Source organism: Hypanus sabinus, chromosome 19 (genome assembly GCF_030144855.1).
Source record: "Hypanus sabinus isolate sHypSab1 chromosome 19, sHypSab1.hap1, whole genome shotgun sequence".
Classification (NCBI taxonomy): domain Eukaryota; kingdom Metazoa; phylum Chordata; class Chondrichthyes; order Myliobatiformes; family Dasyatidae; genus Hypanus; species Hypanus sabinus.
The window spans coordinates 8754182-8770726 of record NC_082724.1 but is presented as its reverse complement, the minus strand read 5'-3'; the positions used below and the strand labels follow the sequence as shown (position 1 = coordinate 8770726).

At 42.1% G+C, this 16545-nt stretch overlaps 1 protein-coding gene across 1 annotated transcript in view; it reads left to right on the top strand.

The window, feature by feature from the left end:
- col7a1 (collagen, type VII, alpha 1) overlaps window positions 1–16545 on the top strand; it is a 320662-nt gene that overhangs the window by 266398 nt on the left and 37719 nt on the right. The window contains exons 94-99 of the mRNA XM_059943970.1: window positions 817–861; window positions 2544–2603; window positions 4417–4461; window positions 6550–6585; window positions 8167–8202; window positions 12992–13051. Of these exons, the coding sequence (XP_059799953.1) occupies window positions 817–861; window positions 2544–2603; window positions 4417–4461; window positions 6550–6585; window positions 8167–8202; window positions 12992–13051 (282 nt within the window). The remainder of the gene's footprint in view (window positions 1–816; window positions 862–2543; window positions 2604–4416; window positions 4462–6549; window positions 6586–8166; window positions 8203–12991; window positions 13052–16545) is intronic.

Below are 16545 nucleotides of genomic sequence, written 5' to 3'. Positions count from 1 at the left end.
TGCAAAAAGCAGGCAGTCCCCCTTCTCTGCTGCTCCTTGCTTTCCACACCCAACCCTTCAATGTCTGATTCCACTGATACCGCCCCCTTCACTTTTGCCCCACTAATTGCTGGCTACATCACTGGCATTCAGCACCCACTCACTGGCTTAAAGTGCTCAGATTAGGGCATCTTCTCCTTGGCCTGGTGTTATTGAACATCTTCACTTGTGTTGGAACATATTGACAACCCTTAATTGGATCCCAGCAGCTGTCTGTAACCCTGAATTTCTGTGATTGCAGTATAGGAATTTCATCAGCCACCATCAATGGTTTCCAGTAGGATTGGGATGAATTAGTAGGAGTGATCGAAGTCAGAACATTGTATTGTGGGAAAGTTTGGCTCTGTAATTGAAAGGATTTTTTTATAGACAAATGCATTTTGTCATCTTCTGATTGTCCAGAGGATTGGAGCAACCATAAAAGGAGGATAAATTGGTGATTGAAAGATCAATATTTGATCTTCCATCTGCACTACACAGTAGTGTAGCAGCCAGCACAACACTATTACAGTGCTAGCAACCCGGGTTCAAATCTGCAGCCGTCTCTGAAGTTGTCCGTACTCCTCATGACAACTTGTGTTTCCTCTGGGTGCTCGAGTTTCCTCCCATATTCCAAAGACGAGTTTGTAAGTTAATTGATCACACAGGTCTCATCGGTCCAGAAGGATATGCTACCATGCTATATGCCTAAATGAAAATTAAGGAGTAACCACTGGATTATAACTCACATGTGAATTTGCCTGCATGGATTTATTGAGAACTTTCATTCTGTTGTAGTCAATTTCTGGAAGTCCTGGAGAACCTGGACCAAAAGGAGAAAAGGTAACTAGAATTGAATTGAATTGACTTTATTTCTTACATCTTTCACATACATGAGGGGTAAAAATCTTTATGTTACATCTCCATCTAAATGTTCAATGTGCAATCATAGTAATTTATAATAAATAGAACCATCAATGTAATATAGAAATACACTCAAATCAGCGTGAGTTAATCAGTCTGATGGCCTGGTGGAAGAAGCTGTCCCGGAGCCTGTTGGTCCTGGCTTTCATGCTGCAGTACTGTTTTTCAGATGGTAGCAGCTGGAATAGATTGTGGTTGGGGTGATTCAGGTCCCCAATGATCCTTCAGGCCCTTTTTCACACCTGTCTTTGTAAATGTCCTGAATAGTGGGAGGTTCACAACTACAGATGCGCTGGGCTGTCCACACCACTCTCTGCAGAGTCCTGCTACTGAGGTAAGTACAGTTCCCATACCAGGCAGTAACGCATCCAGTCAGGATTCTCTCAATTGTGGTCCTGTAGAAAATTCTTAGGATTTGGGGTCCCATACCGAACTTCCTCAACTGTCTGAGTTAAAGAAACGCTGTTGCGCCTTTTTCACCAAATAGCTGGTGTGTTCAGACCGCGTGAGGACCTCAGGGATGTGCATGCTGAGGAACTAGACATTTTAATGCACAGAGAAGATAATATTTTATAAATAACTTCTAACAAAAGAACAGGACATTGAACAACTGGCCTCTTCAAATGTAAGCAAAGGCAAAGCCAGAGAGTGGCAACTCTGTGTACAGCTCCCATTGCACTGCAAGAAAACACTTTTCACGACATTTCTCAGTGATCATAGACATGATCCAAATGAACTTACCAACCCTCCTCATTGTTTCACAGTTCTGTTCTCAGCCAATGTTGTACCTCACTGTTTGGTTGTTCTGTCTCTCCTTGGCTTTCAACCCCAGTATAAGATGATATATTTTCAATTTAGGGCTTACTTATAGAGGAGACTACTTATAGAGGTGTATAAAATCATGAGGGGCTTCTTCCAGAGTTGGAGAAATGAGAACTAAAGGGTGATATGGTGGCATAATGGTTCGCAAAACACTACATTACAGGTGACCTGGGTTCAATTCCTGCTTCTGCCTGTAAGGAGTTTCTATGTTCTCCCCACAACCCCATGGGATTTCTCCCACAGTCAAAAGATGTACCAGTTAGTAGGTTAATTGGTTGTTGTAAATTTTCCTGTGGTTGGGGGGTGGCTGAGCAGCATGGCCTGAATATCTGGAAACGCCAATTCTGTGCTGTATGTCAATAAATAAATAAAGGTGTTTACGGTGAGAGGAGAGAGCTTTAATTGGAACCTGGGAACTTTTTTCACCCTGACAGAGTCCTAATTAAGGAATGACCTACAAAAGTAAGTGTTGACATAATTGTTATTGGGCAGTTGGACAGGTAGATGGATGGGAAAGATTTAGAGCACGGGTTCGCAGTCCAGGGTCCACGGACTCCTTGTCTAACGGTATTAGTCCATAGCATAAAGAAGGTTGGAAGCCCCTGGATTAGAGAGATATGGACCAAATGCAAGCAAAGTGGACTAGCTTAGATAGACACTGTGCTCAGCGTTTACCAGTTGGACCGAAGGGCCTGTTTCTGTGCTGTAAGACTATGCTTCTATTTTTTTCTTGTACATAGTTCAAGGCTACATTCCTCAACTTGCATTGTTTAATTTAGGGGACATCTGGAGAGATAATACCTGGAGCCTCAGGACAGAGAGGTCTGAAGGGTGAAGTGGTAAGTTGGTTCATTTTGTTATGAGTCCAATACCGTTCATACTGTAACCAAGAACCACCTGGATTTCAAAGCTACAATCACAAAATTCTGGTGGAACCTAGCAGGTCAAGCAGTGTCTATGGAAATTAAAATGTCAACATTTAGGGCCAAGACTCTGAATAAGACTGCATAGCAGTTAGCATAATGCTATTACAGCACTCATCTACCTGGGCTCAATCCCACCACGGTCTGTAAAGAGTTTGTATGCTGTGTCCATGTGGGTTTCCTCTGCATGCTCCACTCTCCTTCCACATTCCAAAGATGTGCGGTTAATTGTCCACATGGGTGTAATTGGGCAGCACAGGCTCGTTGTGCCAGGAGGGCCTGTTACTGTGCCTTATCTCAAAATAGAAAATATAATAGAAGTGTACAGAGTTTTGGAGGAAGAACATGTGCAAGAATGCACAGAGCCTGATCTCATTGTAGGAAGACCACGCTTGCCCAAAAATTCACTGGAACAATGCCAGGTGGATGAGGGTGGTCCCAGGTTTTGAGACTGAGTAGAATTAGCCTGCACCCTCAAATGTTAAGAAGATTGCCTTCTGAGTTTCCGAGTCAAAATTTTTTGAGGGCTTGAGAGTCCAGGAATAAAACATGAGTAGAAGGTCAGCCTTGAAAGAAGTTGATTAGAACAAATCTCTTTACTTAGTTGCAAAGCTCGGGGACTCACTGCCCAAGTCCTTGACATACGTCTGGGACTCCCTGGCCAATTTCTTGAGTATATTCCATGTCAAAGTTGAAAGGTTTTCAGTTTCTTAAACAAACCAGCAACATATGGGGTTTGGATGGAAGTTGCCCATGGATCAGCCATGTTACTACTGAATGCATGAGGAAGATTAAAGGACTCAATGTCTTCCTCTTGCTCCTGTTTCATATATTTATTATATACAGTATATCATGGAAGGATGTTGTTAAGATTAATTAGTTCCATGGACATTAATAGGTGCTGTAAAATAGAATGACTAGATTTTGTGCTAAGACCATTTTCAATTATAGCAAGGTGTCCCAAGATAAACTTAGGTCAATTAAGGACAGTATCACGTACTTTAGTGGAGACAGACTTGCTGCCACATGCAAATTGCTGGAGGAACTCAGTAGATCAGGCAGCGTCTATGGAGAGAAATAAACAGTCAACGTTTCTGGCTGAGACCCTTCATCAGGACTGGAAAAGAAGAGGGAAGAAGCCAGAATAAGAAGGTGGGGAGGGGAGGGAAAGGAGTTGCTGAAAGGTGAAAGGTGAAAGCTGAGACCAAGTAAGGAGGAAGGTGGGTAGGTGGGGAAGTAGGATGAAGTAAGAAGCTGGGAGATGATAGGTGAAGAGATAAAGGGCTGAAGAAAAGGAAATCTGACAGGAGAGAAGAGTGGACAATGAGAGAAATGGAAGGAGGAGGGGAACCAAAAGGGGGTGATGGGCAATTGAGGAGAAGTGGTGAGAGAGTAAGCAGAATGGGGAATGGAAAAAGAGAGAAAGGAGAAGGGGAAGAAATTACCAGAAGTTATACAAGTTAATACCATCAGTTTGGAGATGACCCGGATGGAATATGAGGTGTTGACCCTCCAACCTGAGTGTTGCCTCATTGTGGCAGTAGAGGAAGTCACAGACTCGCATGTCTGAATGGGAAGTTAAATTGAAATGGGTGGCCACCAGGAAATATAGTCCTGTTCTAGTTTCTTAGACATGAAGATTCTCTTATTGTTTGAGGCGCAAATGCAAAAGGCTTTTGACGTTAACGCAAGAGAGGTTAATGAACATTTTAATTTATTTTCTCTCCAGGGTATGAAAGGTGACCAAGGTCCAGTGGGCCCAAGGGGACAGAAGGTACAGAATCAAAGATCTGAGTGTGTGACGTAAAAAGCCGCAGTGAATAACTTTGGAATCCTTTTCATCTAAATAGGTTGAAAATTGGGAAGAGCTTGTCGTCAAGTACAAAGTAAAAGGAATCTTCTAGTGGCAAAACTAATCCAAAATCAAAAGCAAAAACTTTTGCCGCTTGCCTGCGACTGTACAAACTGTTATACTTGTGTGATGCGCCCACAGCTCCAATAATTGCCCTGAAGTCAAATCCTTTATTCAATCCTTTATTAACAATGAGTAAAGATACAGTTAACCATTATTGAGCGTTGTGTCAGTGGTCAGCAAAAGGTACAACTTCCATCTGTCCCAGGCTAAAAACTGCCCTGAAATAAGCAGGAAAATGTAACTGATTCTTCTCGCTTTTACCATACCTCATGAGACTAGCTGCCATAATACACGCACAACACAGAATATAAAGCCGATAGAGAACAGATACGTGGCTCCTATGAATCTTTCACTTGCAATGGTAGTTCAGTGGTCAGTATCTTTCTGCAGCCAGTTATATGACCAGCCAATATATTTTCTCCTTTGTTGAAACCAGTGGGACAGAAAGCAGTTAGATATCACCACCAGCAGTTGAATTATCCTTCAAGAGGGCATTGGTCCCACTAGAACCCTACATGTCTTCTTCTTGCTACCATCACAATCAAGGGGTGGTACAGAAGCTTGAAGGCACACATTCAACCTTTTTGGAACAGCTTCTGACCTCCACCGTCGGATTTCTGAGTGGACAATGAACCCATGAATGCTATTTTTGCTCTCTTCGGCACTTAATTTATACAAATAAGCAATGCAAAAGGTGCGTGTGTGTGTGGTTCCTTAAGGCTGTTAAAGCTGGGGAGGCAGTGGGGATAAGCTCCCACTACCCCTATTAAATGCTCCCTATAGCGTACATCGCCAATAACCCCTGACAACCAAGTCCAGTTCCTGGCCTTCATGTGTGGCTTAGCTACTTAGCCCGTTAGATCCATTTCTACTGACAGAAGAACGGGCAAAGGCAGGTTACTGCCGCCTTAATTCCAGTTGCATCAGGCAGATGAGGCTCCTCAGCTGTGGTTGGCAGCTCACCTAGGAGAAGGAAAACTCTGATCTCAAACCTCCAATGCCTTGTGGTTATACCCACTCATGGGGACGGCTCATATATACACATATTGCAATGTACCGCTACCGCAAAACCACAAATTTCACAGTGGCTTAAGGGATGGGTAGGTGAGGTGACAGCTGGCAAATGACCTGCCATTAAACACCATGGTCAGCATGGGCTGGTTGGGCCAAAGGGCCTATATATGTGCTGTATTGTTCGATAACTATGCCTGTAAATGCTACTTGTTTCTGGCCAGATTTGGCCTTGCATCAAGAGGCGCTAGACCAGATGGGTTCTGGGAGGGGTGCACTAGTTCACAGACTGGGCAGTAAGGGTGAGGTTTTCAGGATCAGAATCAGGTTTACTATCACTGATGTATGTCACAAAATTTGTTGTTTTATGGCAGCAGTGCAGTGTAATACATAAAATATTTTTATATGTTACAAAAGAAGTATAAAAACTAAATAGCACAAAAAGAGAGCAAAGTAGTGAGGTAGTGTTCATGGGACATTAGGAAATCCAACGGCGGAGGGAAAGAAACAATTCCCAAATTATTGAGTGTGCATCCTCAGGCTCCTGTACCTCATTCCTTGATGATAGAAATCATGCCCTAGGTCCTGAGGGTCTTTAATTGTGGATGCCACCCTCTTGAGGCCACAGCTTTTGAAGATGTCCTTGATGGTGGGGAGAGAAACCCCACTATCCCAATCCTATTAATGTTTCTGCCTCCAATGCTCTGCCCCCAACTTCTAATTAATGCTGTACTTCTCACTGGGACTTTGCATGTCTAGTTCTCCCGAGCCAAATGCTGAAGGATGTTTCTCTGCCTTAAAGACATTTATAGAGTCCAATGGGCTGTTGGTGGCTATCTTATCATACTCATCTTCTGTTGGATTAAGCTGAAGACTCTTCTTTTTCTTTGACTGTTGATTACAGTGAAGATTTAAACCTGATTTCTCTCATTCAAGGGTGAACAAGGTGAACCCGGAGAGCCTGGACAGGATGTGAGTAGTCAATGGATTTACCCAGTTTGCTGTCTTCATTGTAAATAAGATTTGCTAAGTGATAAGTAGTTACTTTAAAGACAAGAATTTCTTTAAGAAGAGAAGGGTACATTTACACAGTTTAAAAAACACACGCACGCACACACATGCACGCGCACGCGCACACACACACGCACACACACACACACACACACACACACACACACACACACACACACTTGGACAGTGTACTGTATCAGATGAATTACAAGAATGTGGCAAGTTGGATTGTGGCCAATCGGTTGGGCCTCCCAGGCACAGAGGGCTCTCGTTTGGTCGCAGGTTTTTGAGTACATATGTTTTCGTCTTGGCGGGCCCAGTTTGCTGCTTCCACCCCGAGTTACTCAGTGTGTACTGGTACGAACGTGACTCGGTAAAAACATTTAATCGTACTGTACTGTTGTTCTTGCTCCGCGCATACCTAACAGGCAGGTACAGAAATAGGAAGGGATGGAAAGCTATGACCCAAAAACAAGCAAATGGGATTAGCATAGTATAATAGTATAACCTGTCTGGTGTGGGATGAACAAGTCGGGCAGAAGGACCTGCCTCCATACCATGTAGTACTGAACCTATGAGAGTGGAGACATGGCCCTTACTCAATAGCTCTGGAGAGTATTGATTACTAGTAATTGCCTCTACACATTCCTTTCCAAAGTAACCAATAAAACCAAATGTGAGGAGTTCTGACACTGTTGTGTGCATTTGGTGTTAATTGATATGTTGATCCATGTGCCTATCTAAAAGTCTTTTGGGGACATTTAAGAGTCTCAGACAGGCATGTGGATGACAGAAAAATGGAGGGCTATGTGGAAGGGAAAGCTAGATTGAGCTTAGTCTAAGTTAAAAGGTTAGTACAACATTGTGGGCCGAAGGGCCTGTACTGTGCTGTCATTTTCCAATGTTTATTTGAGGATATGCGCCAGAACAACTAGATGTTTCCGTCCAATCAACAGAGATATCAAAATGAGAAAGATTCTGCGTTAGATCTCTGAGCCCAGACTCACTGCTGGACTGAGGCACACTCTGGTCCTGAGGAGTCCTGCATCAGAATTGTTGCTTCGGGTGAGACTCTAAGTACAGATCCCATCTTTCCTCTGATGGTCTACTCTAATCTATACCTGTCAACATTTTATAAACTTCCATCAGGCCCCTCCTCGGCCTACAACACTCCAGGGAAAACAGCCCAACTTATTGCACATAAGTAATCTAATTATGAAAGAGCTTTCACTAGCTTTTTACTATTAAGAAAAGTCAAAAGGAATCAGGGGTAGGAGTCGTCCCCTTGGCCCTTCAATCCTGCCCTGCCATTCAACGTGGTCTACAGGAGGTCTCGGTTCAACCACGGTACCAATTTCACATAGCCCTCAATTCCCCAGTCTTTTAAATATTTATCTCCCTCCACTTTAAAGTCTACAAGACTTAAATATTAATGACACGGTTCCACCTTTATGTGCCGGTAGAACACTTCACGTGGGGTGTGGAGAGCCTATTGTAAAAATCATACTCCTTTCAATATACTTTAATAACTTTTTATTGCAGGGTGCAAGAGGCTCATTTGGACTCAAAGGCAATAAGGTAAATGATGTCTATGCTCTGACTGCTTCAGTATTACTGACGGCAACCAGAAAGGGCCAGCCCACATTCCCACTGATATCAGGTCATTATTGTGGGAGCTTGCTGTGCATGGATATGGCTGCTTTAAGTTTTCACTTGGTGGTAATGGACTTTGGGGTGGATTGAAGTCAGCAAAGGGTTGATAGACATGTGAGTCTTGCTCCAGTATGGGAAAGCAGGTTCAGTATATCAGGACTGATTCGGCTGCATTTAGTGACGTAAAGAAACTCAAAAGTTCAAAGGAACTTTATTATCAAAGTACGTAGTGTGTAGGTCACCCCTGAGATTAATTTTCTTGCAGGCATTCACAGTAGAATAAAGAAATCCAATAGAATCAATTAAAAGCTACACACAAAGACTGGCAAATCAACCAATGAGCAAACAGCAAACTGTGCAAATACAAGGTAACCAAATAATAAACAAACAAGCAAATAAATAAATAAATATGCTGAGGACGAGTTTTAGCGTGAATCCATAGGTTGTCAAGGTGAGTTGTTATCCATGCTGTTTTAGAAGCCTGACAGTTGAATGATGGTGTAGGACCTAAGGCTCCTGTACATCCCATATGGCATAAGTGAGAGGAGAGCATGTCCTCAATGGTGGGGATACTTAATTCTGGTTATGATTGTCTGATGGTATGTGTAGGGGTGAGAGAGCCTCATCCATAACACATAGGAGCAGAATTAGGCCATTTGGCCCATCAAGTCTGCTCCACCATTTCATCATGACAGATCCATTTCCCTCTCATCCCTATTCTCCTGCCTTCTCCCCATAGCCCTTCATGCCCTGACTAATCAAGAACCTATCTACCTCTGCCTTGAATATACCCAATGACTTGGCCTCCACAGCCACCTGTGCCAACAAATTCCACAGATTCAACACTGTCTGGCTAAAGAAATTTCTCCTCACCTCCATTCTAAATGGACATCCCCTCTATTCTGAGGCTGTGTTCCCTGTTTCTAGACTTCCCCACCATAGGAAACATCCTCTCCAGATCCACTGTGTTGAGACCTTTCATTTTTCATTTCATTTTCAATCTTTTTTATTGATTTAAAAAAATAAGGATAAATACAAATCGGAGAAGTTATATCAAATACATAATTCAATGAAAGTACAAACAAAACAAGGAATATACACTGTCAAAATCATGTATAGTATAATATTGAGTTACTATATAAAAAGAACCACAACTCCTCTTAACAAATCATAAAAAAGACTCAAAATTTCTATTATTGAGCAGTAAAAAAACCTAAAACAAAAAAAAAAATGGACAGTCCATTTTGAAGATATAATTACAAAAAAAAAGGAAAAATCCTTCTGGTCAAATCTGAAACTTCACAGAGAAGAAAAAAAATTACCCAAAGAAGTAAAAACAAGAAAATTTAAATCATTTGAAAATATTAAATGAAAGGTCACCAGGTTTGCTCAAATTTAAAAGACGTATCGAACGTCTGACTTCTAATTTTCTCCAAGCTTAAACAGGACATAATGGAGGAGAGCCAAAAAAAATCAATAGGTGGATTAGGATCCTTCCAATGCAACAAAATAGCTCTCCCAGCCAATAAAGTTGAAAAAGCTATCATAAGTTGAGCGGAAGCAGGAACATCTCCTGCTTCCTTCGGAGTGATCCCAAAGATTGCCGTAAGTGAATTAGGTTGTAGGTCCAAACCTATGACTTTGGATAACATTCTAAAAACATCCCTCCATAAATTATTTAACTTTATACAAGACCAAAACTTATGAGTTAGGGTAGTCACCTCAGTGTTACATCTATCACAGGTGGGATTTATATTAGAAAAAATATGTGCTAGTTTATCTTTTGACATATGCGTCCTGTGCACTACCTTGAACTGAATCAAGGAGTGAAGGGTGCAGATAGATGAATTGTTAACTAAATGATAAACTTTGTTCCATTGATCATCTGAAAGTGACTCCTGAAGTTCCAATTCCCAAGCATGTTTAACCTTATCATTAGACATCATTCATAAATTCATGAGCCGTTTATATATAATGGCTATCAATCCTTTTTGAAATGGTTTAAGCTGAAAAATAGCATTTATCATATTTGGTAAATGAGCAAATGGATAATTTGGTAACAAATAAAAAATCCTAACTTGTAAATATCTAAAAAATTGTGCATTAGATATATCATATTTATCCACTAGCTGTGAAAAAGACATTAAACAATTCTCTAAAAACAAATCTAAAAATGTTTTTATTCCAACAATGCACACAAAATGCTGGTGGAACACAGCAGGCAAGGCAGCATCTATAGGGAGAAGCACTGTCGACGTTTCAGGCCGAGACCCTTTATCAGGACTTCTCCCTGTTGATGCTGCCTGGCCTGCTGTGTTCCACCAGCAGTTTGTGTGTATTGTTTGAATTTCCAGCATCTGCAGATTTCCTTGTGAATGTTTTTATTCCCTTAGTTTTCCATGTTAAAGAAGGCCTTATCCAGAATTAATGGTTTAAACCTTTCAACCTTCAATAGGTTTCATTGTGATACCCTCTCATTCCAGTGAGTACAGACCAAGAGTCACCAAACACTCCTCATATGATAAGCCTTTCAATCCCAGTATCAGTTTCGCCCACTGATGGCAAAATGAGAAATCCTGTTGAGAAGAACACAGGAAAATAAAGAAATAAAATGGAATCCGTGAAGATCCATACATAACAAAGGAAGAGTCCCTGCAAATGAATCTACAGGTTGTGAAGTCAGTTTAGCGCTGAAGAAGTGAAACCATTCACGCTGGTCCAGAAACTCGTTGGTAATAGAGCAACAATTGTTCATGAGTCTGTTGATGTGAGACCCAGGACTCCGATGGTGGTAGCAAAGAGAGTGGGAGAGGAAGCAAGACCAGCTGGTTATTAACCCTTGTCTATGTACAATCTACAGCCACTTTGACCTGCCCCCACTTTCCTCATAAATCTGAGGAGGAAAACTTCAAGCCATTTTAAAAGGAGTCTGAGAAATTCCTCCTTAATCCTAAATTATGACCCAGAAGTTGAGAATGACCACCAGTATTCAGCCTGGTGGTAACCCATAATTTCAATATTTTTTCTGGGTGTTCTTCAGTTCCCTAATCTGAAAACTGAAAGAAACTCACACTCACCAGTGATCTGTTCCACATTCTACAAATTACAAGTCTTCCTTGTGTCCTACAGTCTGCATTGCTTCAAATAGTGGCGAAATCTAGGACCAGAGGGCACAGCCTCAGAGTAGTGGGACATCCATTTAGAACAGAGATGTTGAGTACTCAAAAGGCCAAATGGTCTAATTCTGCTCCTATCTCTTGTGGTCTTATATGTAGCCTCACCCCTCACGACTCCTGTAATCTGCTGCAACTCTTCAACCCTCTCTGTTCAAACATAGCAGAAGTTGAGGAATGTAATCAGGAAGAGGACTATTTGCTGGTATTCCATAAGGCCAAAAACATGGGAGCAAAATTAGGTCATTCAGCCCATCAATATCTGCTCCACCATTCAATCACGGCTGATTTATTACCCCTCCCAACCTGATTCTCCTGCCTTCTCCCCGTAACCTTTGACACCCTTGCTAATCAAGAACTTACCAACCTGCACTTTAAATATACCCAATGACGGCCTCCACAGCCATCTGTGGCAATGATTTCCACAGATTCACTATCCTCTGGCTAAAGAAATTCTTCCACATCTCTGTTCAAAATGGACATTCCTCTATTCTGAAGATGTGCGCTCTAGTCCTAGATTCGCCCACTATAGGAAATATCTTCTCCACATCCACTCTAAGTAGACATTTTAATATTCAATAGGTTTCAATAAGAGTTCCCCTAAACTCCAGTGAGTACAGGCCCAGAGCCATTAAGTTCTTTCCAGGAAACATTCTCATGAATCTCTCCAATGCCAGCATATCTTTTCTTGGATAAGAGGCCCAAAGCTGCTCACAAAACTCCAAATGCAGTCTGACCAATGTCTAGTAAAGCCTCAGCACTTTGTTTTTATACTTCAGTTCTCTGGAAATGTTAACATTGCATTTGGCTTCCTTACCACTACATCTTCACTCCAATGGCTAAGGATTGTGCATGTCAACAAAACTAGGATTGCCCATCATCCCAAAACCTTTCCTACATCAATGGTTCAGTAGCACATTTACCAAATGAGTTACAGAGATAGCTGTAATCAGTTCTTCTGCTGAAAGTTTGTTCAGAAACTAAAATAGTGAAGGCACAAAGTTAAAGATTCAAGATAGTTTAATGTCATTTCCAGCTCACAAAATGTAAAGGAGAACAAAATAATTGTTACTCCAGATCCAATGCAGCACAAAAAACATAAGAATACAAAATATAACAAACACAATAAATATAAATACATATAATAGCTTATATACATAGATTGATGGTATGTGTGTGAATTGACAGTAGGTACAGTGTATTTGCTCAAAAGGTGACTCTGGCAGGAAATTATAAAGTGCTTTTGGTTGGTGGTGTGGAGGGTTGGGTTAGTGGGTGGAGATGTTTATCAGCCATACTGCTTGGGGAAAGTAATTGTTTCTGACTCTGGGGCTCCTGACATTGATGCTATGTAGTCTGATGGGAGTGGGACAAACAGTCCATGAGCAGGGTGAGTGGAATCCTTTATGATATTGTTGGCCTTTTCCCAGCTTCTTTCTGTACACGTCTTTGATGGCAGATAAGCTGGTGCAGGTGATGCATTGGGCAGTTTTGAAATACGGATTTTTTTTGTAACCAATCTCAAATTTTCCTCCTCATAGGGTGAAGCTGGCATTGGATTACCTGGGTCCCCAGGACTACCTGGTCCTCCAGGACTTAAGGTATTTGATGTGCTCATTGATTATTACTGTTGTGTGACTATCCAGAAATCTGTAAAAGAAAGTCTTCAACATTGCATAATCTGCAGATGCTAAAACCAAAAATTGCCACAGAAACTCAGCCAGTCAGCCAGCATCTACTGAAAGAAAAGAAGTTTCAAGTCTAGCATCCTTCAGGGAAAGAGAGAAACATTAGTCTAGGTAGCAGAGAAGGTGGGGGAGGGTGACGGAGGAACTAAGGGAATTTCTCCAACGGGGACTCAATTTTTCTGAAATCTGGAGTGGAAAAACAAACTGCTGGAGAGACTCAGTGGGTCAGACAATGTCATAGAGATCATAGAAAAGTACAGCACATAAACAGGCCTTTTGGCCCATCTAGTCCATGCAGCACCATTGTAGAGCCATAGGAATGGTAGACAACTTGGGCCAAGCCCTCAGTCGTGGTGTCAACTCGAAATGCCAACCAAGCCTTTGCCTCTATGAAAACTGCCTGACCCGTGAATTTCCACCAGCAGTTTGTTATTTGTCTCTGATAGAATGAAAGTTCAAAGTAGATTTTATTATCAAAGTCCATGTGTATCACCACATACAACCCCTGAGATTAATTTTCCTACAGGCATTCTCAGCAAATCTATAGAATAGTAACTGTAACAGAATCAATGAAAGGGCAACCAGAGTGCAGAAGACAACAAAGTGCACAAATGCAAGTATAAATAAATGGTAGATAACTAGAATATGAGATAATGAGATAAATAGTCCTTAAAAGTGAGACCAATGGTTGTGGGAACATCTCAATGGATAGGAAACTGAGTGTAGTTATCCCTATTTATTCAAGAGCCTGATGGGTGAGGGGTAGCAACTGTACTTGAACCTGGTGGTGCAAGTCCAGAGGGTCTTGTATCTCCTAGTATGAAGAGTGGTGGGGATCACTGAAAATGGGTGCTGACTTCCCATGACAGTGTTTCATGTAGATATGCTTAATGGTGGAGACGGCTCTACCTGTGATGGATTGGGCTGAATCCATTACCTTCTGTAGGATCCTCTGTTCAAAGGCATGGTGTAGATTTATGATAAAGTCTTTTTATTTTGATCTGGTGTTTTAAATAAGCCATCTTCAAGTCATACCAATAAATGAGAAATGAATACTACAACAGAAGAGGTTCTGCTGATGCTGGAAATGCAGAATAGCATACACAAAATGCTGCAGAAACTCAGCAGATCACACAGCATCTACAGAGAGGAATAAACAATCAATGCTTTTGTCCAAGACCCTTCATCAGGACTGGAAAGGAAGGGGGGGCCGGGAGAAGCCTTGATTAAGAAGGTGGGGGAAGGGGAAGAAGTACAAGGTGGCATCTGATAAGTGAGACCAGGTGAGGGCAAAGGAGGTGGCTGGGCGAAGGGGTATGAAGTGAGAAGATGGGAGCTGAGAGGTGGAAATGGTCAAAGGCTGAAGACGAAGGAATCTGATAGAACAGGAGAGTGGACCATGGGAGAAAGGGAAGGAGAGGGGACACCAGCGGGAAGGAATGAATCCCATAATCTCCTTTGCTTATGAAGATTGATTTGAAGGACAGTTGCTTGATAATGTTTGGAATATTTCTCCTGTTCAGTTTATGTCAGCAGAATTTCTATATAACTCTACCATGGCCCATTTCAGCACCACTGATTGTGGACAGCGCAGATCCATGGCTGGACAGCTGATCTGGTCAATGTGTTGTCAGATACCCTTTCTAAACCATGTTCAGAGTTTGCAGAGCAAGAGACAGCACATGAAGAAGGGCTGGCCGAGGTTTTCTTGGATATTGGTTGTGCATAGATCCCATCAAAAGAACGCAAGAAACTTTATTAAAACAGCTGGCTTGGATAACTGCCCTTTCCTCTCCCCAACATTAATGTCCTCTCCAACTTCCCCCCAAAATATTGCCCAGGAATTTGTTACTCTCTCCATCACAAATCTGGTGCCAGCTGCCTCTAACAGATTGGTGTCACCAAGCCCAGTGCCCAAACTCAGCCTGTGCCCAAGCAAAGCCAAACTGTTGCAAACATTCATTGCCATTTGTGGCCATTTTCCTGTCCCAATGTCTTTCAGATGGGAAATCCAGAGCATTGTACACAAAATGCTGGAGGAACCCAGCAGGTCAGGCAGCATCTATGGAGAGGAATAAACAATTGATGTTTTGGTCCAAGACCCTTCATCAGGGATGGAAAGGAAAGGGGAGAAGCCAGAATAGGGTGGTGGGGGGAGAAGAAAGAATACAAGCTGGCATGTAATAAGGCGAGGGCAAAGGAGGTGGGTGGGTGAAAGGGTATGAAGTGAGAAGATGGGGGGTGAGAGGTGGAAATGGTCTAGGACTGAAGACATAGGAATCTGATAGAAGAGGAGAGTGGATCATGGGAGAAAGGAAAGAAGAGTGGACCCCAGAAGGGGGGGATGAATACCATAATTTTCTTTGCTTATAAACATTTATTTGAAGGACAGTTGTGGCCAATTTCCTTTCCCAACATCTTTCCGATTGGTGCTATAACCAACCCAGAATGTTGCCACACAGTCCTGCATGTCCTGATGATGCCATCCTTACCACCTGCCTGGTCTCTTAACCCCGATCTGCTGCTATTGAGTGTCAGCTTGGAGAGTAGTCCAGGAAGACAGGATCAGCTGAAGTGTGAACACATTTTGTCTTCAACCCTGAGGGAGATAGAGGAAAAGGGGGGGGGGGGGTCAATCCTAGCCACAAATGTCAGAAAGTCCAGAGTTCAAGGCCTCGGGGTCCTGACATTGGTGAGTCCGGATTTTGAAGCCTGAAATTCAGGTTCTCTTCCAGGGACCTCATTCATTGTCATCAGCGAGTTCTGGAGTCGATACCAAAGATCAAATCTCAACAGTCTATCAGAAGTCTAGAATGGGCAAAGAAGTGGCAAATGAAATACAATGTTGGAAAGTGTATGGTCATGCATTTTGGTGGCAGAAATAAATGGGCAGACTATTATTTAGATGGGGGGAGAATTAAAAATGCAGAGATGCAAAGGGACTTGGGAGTCCTTGTGTAAGATATCCTAAAGGTTAACCTCCAGGTTGAGTTGGTTATGAAGAAGGTGAATGCAATTTTGGCATTCATTTCTAGAGGTATAGAATATAAGAGCAGGGATGTGATATTGAGGCTCTATCAGGCACTTGTGATACCACACCTGGAGTATTGTGTGCAGTTTTGGGCTCCTTATTTTAGGAAGAATATCTGACATTGGAGAGGGTTCAGAGAATATTCACAAGAATGATTCCAGGAATGAAAGGGTTACAGTATGAAGAACATCTGGCAACTCTTGGGCTGTATTCCCTGGAGGGGAAATCTCATAGAAACATTCCAAATGTTAAAAGGCCTGAACAGATTTGATATGGCAAATTTATTTCCCATGGTAGGTGAGTCTTAGGTAAGAGGGCACAACTTCAGGATTGAAGGATGTCCATTTAGAACAGAGATGCGGAGAAATTACTTTAG